Here is a 6,088-nt window from a genome sequence, read left to right as displayed (position 1 = left end):
ACAGTACAAATGGAAAATTGTACATTGCAACACAGTGTATGATTATAGAATACAAATAAAAAATCAGGCAATCCATATGGAAAATTTTTACAATACAAATGGAAATTTATAGAATACAAATAAAATTATACAATACAAATGAATAATTTTACAATATAAATGGAAAACTATAGGATGCAAATAAAAATTATGCAATTCAAATGGAACATTTTACATTGCAAATGGAAAATTATAGAATGATTGATTGATTTTATATTGTTTAACGCCGAATCGGCAATATTTCAGCCATATTTCGGCGGAATTATAGAATGAAAAAAAATATATACCGGTAATATGAAAAAAAATTGAAATACAAAGGGAAAAATTTTAATTTTGTAACTTTTGACATACCATAGTTTAAAAACATTCATAAGAAAAATGAATTAAATAAATATTCAACAATCTAAGTACTGCCTTTTTTTGTTATAAACATTTAAAACACTTTCTTCGGTTCGTACAATGCATATTTATTCAATTTGAAATATATTTGATGTCGAATTATATTTTCCTTCTTTCCCGCTCCCCGAAAAACAAATGACCCGGAAGTTAATGTGAAGTGGGTCAATAGATTATTGCATTGCTCTAAAGGAGCCATGTTTTAGGGCGTAAAAGGTAGGACAAATCAATATTAATCTTTTAATTGAATATCTTTTATTTTTTCTACATATAGATGCAGTTAATGATATTTGTTTATAAACTGCAATTTAATTCTTGAAAGTTGAACTAGCCAAACAGCGTTTATTCTACTTTCAGTTTAAAGCGATTTCCAAATAAACCCTAGCCCAGAATTTTACAACTCGTAACTTTAAAACATTAATTTACTTTTCAAAAAATAAAATAGCATAAAGTTGTTTAAATTCTTATACAATTGAATAAGTAAAGTTACCCGTGCATGTAGGTCTCCAGTAAAGAAAAAAAACTGTCGGTTCGTTAAAACTTAAAATGGATGTGTTAATTAAAGACCCTCTTCAAATGTTGAAAAATAAATAGTAGAATACAAAATTAATTTAATTCAACTTTACTTCATCATCCATTGGAGACCATGGCTAGTTTAAACTAAATCAAAATGAAGGTGTATATAATAATGATATTTATTTACTATGCAATTAATTGTTAAACTAAATTAACGTAAATGATTCCTCGTCCATTTTAACTAAAATTACTTACTCTGGCACATTCTTCCGAAAGTTTCAATATTCTAACTTTCGTGCCAAACTTTTTATGTAATTTAATAACCTTTACCTTTTAAGTTAGCTTGGGGTTCTGATATTGCTCTAAAAAGATTTTCTGAAGTTATTTTCTATTTTTTTATCAAACTTATTCATATGTACATTCTATTCTTTTATTCAGAAAACTTTTAAACATGGCTTCGGGGTTTGCTCAGCACTATGTGGAATGTACAACATGCGATAGCAATGCTGAGTACCATTGCAACACATGTCAATTTGACTTGTGTCAGGCCTGCAAAGAAACCCATCAGCGAAAGAAGAAAACGGAAAACCATGAGGTCGTTCTGTATAAAGAAAGAGAAGAAAAAGTACAAGAAAGGTGCTGCACGCACAGCGACAAAATATATGACGCCTGCTGCAAAGAATGCGAAATACCTGTATGTATAAAATGTATAATGGAAAGCCATTCATGTCACGCCATTGTGGAAATCGAAGTCATGTTCAATGAGAAACTTGAAATGTTTACCAAACAAATACAAGAGTTGAAAGAAAAAATAATTCCACAGTGCGAAGATATTCAAAAGAATATAAGCCAAAAAATGGAAAACTGCAGAAAATCACTTTCACAAATTCGATCAGATTTGTTAGCTACCGCTCAATCCATCAAAGACCTGGTGGACCTGATACTTAAAGAGAAAACAGAAAATTTAAGTAAAATTGAAGACAGTCTTATGAAGGAATTGCAATCTCATGAAAAAGAGATGAAGACATACACCGACGACCTTAATTCTATTATCGAAGATGTCGAAGTTCTAAGGAGAACAGGCAAAAAGGCCGAGTTTATAATCAAACATAAAGAAAAATTACTAATACACCACTTAGAGTCGCTCGGTGATATGTTTTATACCCCGACTCCATCATTTACGTCGTGTTCTGTATCCAAGGAGCAGATTGAGAAATTATTTGGGGATGTTGTTGAAAAGCCAAAAATTCCTTTACCCGGTACATCTGATCTGCATCGCCTTGTTGAAAAAGCGAGATTTTTTCCTCCTTATTTTGAAATAGCGATGACTTTCGAAGAAATCGGTCACATTGACGTGTCTGGTGTTAATAAAATACACCATATTGTTTTCCAAGATGAAAATACATTCTGGGTCAATGATGGGTCTGAATGTCTAAGACAGACAGACATGCAAGGACAAATATTACACACGATCAAAACTGCTTCTAATGGAGACGGCATTCATACATTCACAGAACATGGTATTCTATATATTGCACCAAATAAACGTGATATACACTTATCAGGCCGGGAGGGAAAAGTAAGAGATCTCATTACTATTAATGATTGGGATTTAAAAAGTGTCTACAAAAGTCGTTTGAATGGCGATATCTTTGTTGGGATGAGGAAAGAATCTACAGATGCTCGAGTCACGAGGTACAATGAAAACGGTGAAATTCTTCAACATATCCAATACACTAAACAGCATATAGGATCCAATCCAAATCCACACTTTATAACAGAAAACAGGAATGGCGATGTAATAGTGACAAGTAATGGAAACAAAAAGGTTGTAGTTGTGATGGACAGATCGGGAAGATACAGATTTAGCTATACAGGAAATCCAGGAAACTCGATTGCAAATCCCTGGGGAGTAGTGACGGATATTCTAAAGAACATTCTTATTTGCGACAGTGATAACAAAAGGATCCAGATTATCAACGAAGATGGCATGTTTCTCGCATACATAAATGTGCCTAATGCGTACGGTTTTCTTAGCGCTGTGGATGTTGATGACATGCATTACGTTTGGGTGGGATTTTCGAGTTCTGGTACAATAAGAAAATTTCGATATCTTCAAGAATGAGATTAAGTCTTTTCATTCCAAAAGTCTTCATGCAGTTTTGATACTTAGAGCTAAGTTTGATTTGATGTTGGGTTTTTTTTCAAATCATTAAAGATAAAATTCCATATACTGAGAAGGACTCTCTAAAAATTGAAATGCATGGCATCTGATCCCATCTCTGATGTTTTGGAGGTCCATGTTCAAGCTTAAAAGTCCATAAAATGATGCAAAATAGGAGCAGAGAAAATACTGTTCGTTATCTCCATATACTTATGCACTAGTGTGATGTCAAAGTGATTTTGTTTCCTTACATAACGAAGCGAAAATAAACTGCCAGGATTTTTTCATTATTTTTTTTTTAAATCAACATGGTTTTGTGCGTTACTCTCAAAACTTTATATTTAAGATTTCTCCACACCCAGTAATATGAGATGTCCATCGAGAAAAAATACTTTTACTTCGATTTATAAAGATTGTGCACTGCCGATTCGCCATATGAGTGAAATATTCTCGAGAGGGACGTTAAAAAATAATAAAAAAAAAAAAAAACAGAAAAAAAATAAGATAATGGAAATTTATCTAACAGAAAATTATAAAACAAAATAAAAACAGACACCTATAGAATAAAAAGGTACATACATGTAATACAAATTATGGAATACACAATACGATCGATATAAACAAATTATGAAAAACGTATTTGAAAGAGATTACATCAGTTAAATTATTGGGTAGAGTGTCATTTGGATGGGAAGAATCACCCTAAAGTTGGCAATTTACCAGGGTTTTACAAAGACAGTCATAGTAAAGTATCAGTTATTGCTCCTTCTCTGTAAGAAGTTTGTATCACTGTGCATAATGCATTTCCTACAAGGGGCTACTGTATATTTTCCTTAATCCACCTATTCTAGAAAAAGTTGTAAAATACAATTTAAAATGAGAAATGATATTAATAAACTCTGATTTAATTGTTTCCTCATTTTATGACCAAAAGTTGTATATAATCCTTTTTTTTCATTTTGAAAGATTTTTTTTTCATCTTTAAGGATAGATGATACAAACCAGAAAAGGATGCCTGGGTTGGTATATATTTTGTGGAACATCTTGATTTTTAAATAATTAGAATAATATTTTTTATAAACTGTACAATATTTTGTCACATTGTAAAAATTTGAATAAAACAATTAAAAACTGGTGATATAAATATTAACCAGATGTTTTTTTTCTTGATTTTTTTTAAATTAAAGTTTGTATTGTCTTTTTTTAAGGAAGCGAAGCAATAGATACATGTATGACAACAAAAATGAGCATAGAAAATCCTTTTTAAAATTATATCCCACGCTTGAAAATGAGAGGGGATATAGTGATAGAAAGTTAAATAAAAGTAACATTTACCCGTTTTACATTCACCTAAAACACAGTCAATGCTTAGATTTGAAAAAATGTTATAAATTAACTAGAGGTACTGTGAGCAATGAGCTAGCTCACTAAATGATATCCCCACTCCCATATAAATATATTGGCAGTGTCCATGGTTTGCTCTGGAAAACCCAAAATATGTGTCAGATCAAAAAGTAAAATAGGAGGTGCACAATAGCAATATGTAACGGAGATCCTGTGAAAGTTTCATCAAATTTTATTGAGTGGTATGAGAGGATTAGCAGAAGAGAGATGAGTATCCAAAAGCATAACAGGCGGAAGGACATCCCAATTACTATATAGTAATTACTATATAGTTATAATACTATACTCGGTATTTACCCTCGGGGGATGGGGGGGGGGGGGTGTTTTAATGATACATTTTCATTACCTTTATATGCCGCTATTCCTGCCGAATCGCCATCAAAAGCGTCAACGCCAACTATACTTTTTCGTATTATACACTTAAAACACTTTCCTCGGGTCGAACAAATTCAATGCATAATTTTTTCCATCTAAAATATATTTGATGTCGAATTTAATTTAAAAAAAACAAAACTTATTCATCACTTTTTCGCTCCTCGAATGACCATGAATTTAAACTGGCCTGCTTGTTTGATTTGCGCGATATACTTTACATACGATACGATAGAGACAAGGAAAACTAGAGGTACTGTGAGCGATGACCTCACTAAATGATACCCCCCGCCTCCCATATAGTTATAATGACAAAGTCCATGTTTTGCTGTGGCCGGGACACCCAAAATATGTGTCGGATCAAAAAGTAAAATAGGAGGTGCAAAATGGCAATATGTAATAAAGATTCTGTGAAAGTTTCATTAAATTTCACTCAGTGGTATAAGAGGAGTTGCGGATAAAAGATGGGTACCCAAAACCGTAACAGACAGACGGACGGACGGATGTACCGATTACAGTTTACCCTCCTACTTTTTAAGCGGGGGGTATAAAAACAGTCTACCCTAAATGGCAACAAAATGACCCGGAAGTTAATGTAAAGTGGGTCAATCGATTTTTAAAAAGATTGAACAGTTGAAAGGAGCAATGTTTTAGGGCGTCCATAGTAAAAATTTGTGAAAGTGCAAGGATGTGTCAATCAAACTCGCCAAAAAATTTAAAGTTTTAATAACTTTGAAATGAAATAAGATTTTTAATTAATTTTTGTGTGAAATGCTATTAAAATATATAAGTCGTAATATTATTCAGAAAAAATTACCTCCGAATCTGTGTCCAAGTACCTTTAATTCATATACAATGATTGAATAAGTTAGTGATTGAATAAGTTAGTCAAGTTACCCGTAGTTCTCCAGTTCGTTCGTTAAAACTTAGAATGGACATATTTCTGACCGAATGGATGGTACTTTAAGGCCTTAATGAAATGTTGAAAAAATAACAAGTAGAATACACATTCATCAATCAATTTTATTCAACGTAATTTTATCATTTCAACGGACACTATTGCAAGTTTATATTCCAAATCAAAATTTGTAAGTGTATAGTAACGATATATTTTTATGCGCCCGAATTTATTCTGGGCGTATATTATGTTCCCCAAACGAAGTTGGGGAACATATTGTTTTACTCTGTTTCTTATTA

The 6,088-nt window shown here is 32.1% G+C and overlaps 1 protein-coding gene across 2 annotated transcripts; it reads left to right on the top strand.

Moving 5' to 3' along the window:
* The first annotated feature begins 565 nt into the window (after positions 1-565).
* LOC134271737 (uncharacterized) lies at positions 566-4,155 on the top strand. 2 transcript variants are annotated; one of them, XM_062753952.1, is made up of 2 exons: positions 566-651; positions 1,390-4,155. In XM_062753952.1, exon 2 carries the CDS (start codon positions 1,403-1,405, stop codon positions 3,074-3,076), a length of 1,674 nt encoding a protein of 557 aa, XP_062609936.1. In that variant the 5' UTR covers positions 566-651; positions 1,390-1,402; the 3' UTR covers positions 3,077-4,155. The 2 variants fall into 2 exon arrangements, with proteins under 2 accessions (XP_062609936.1, XP_062609937.1); XM_062753953.1 differs by having other exon boundaries at positions 584-644.
* The last annotated feature ends 1,933 nt before the right edge of the window (positions 4,156-6,088 follow it).

This window comes from Saccostrea cucullata, unplaced genomic scaffold (genome assembly GCF_032062105.1).
Source record: "Saccostrea cucullata isolate Sc308-1 unplaced genomic scaffold, CSIRO_AGI_Scuc_v1 ctg8554, whole genome shotgun sequence".
NCBI classification, from domain to species: Eukaryota; Metazoa; Mollusca; class Bivalvia; order Ostreida; family Ostreidae; genus Saccostrea; species Saccostrea cuccullata.
This window is presented reverse-complemented; position numbering and strand designations above follow the sequence as displayed.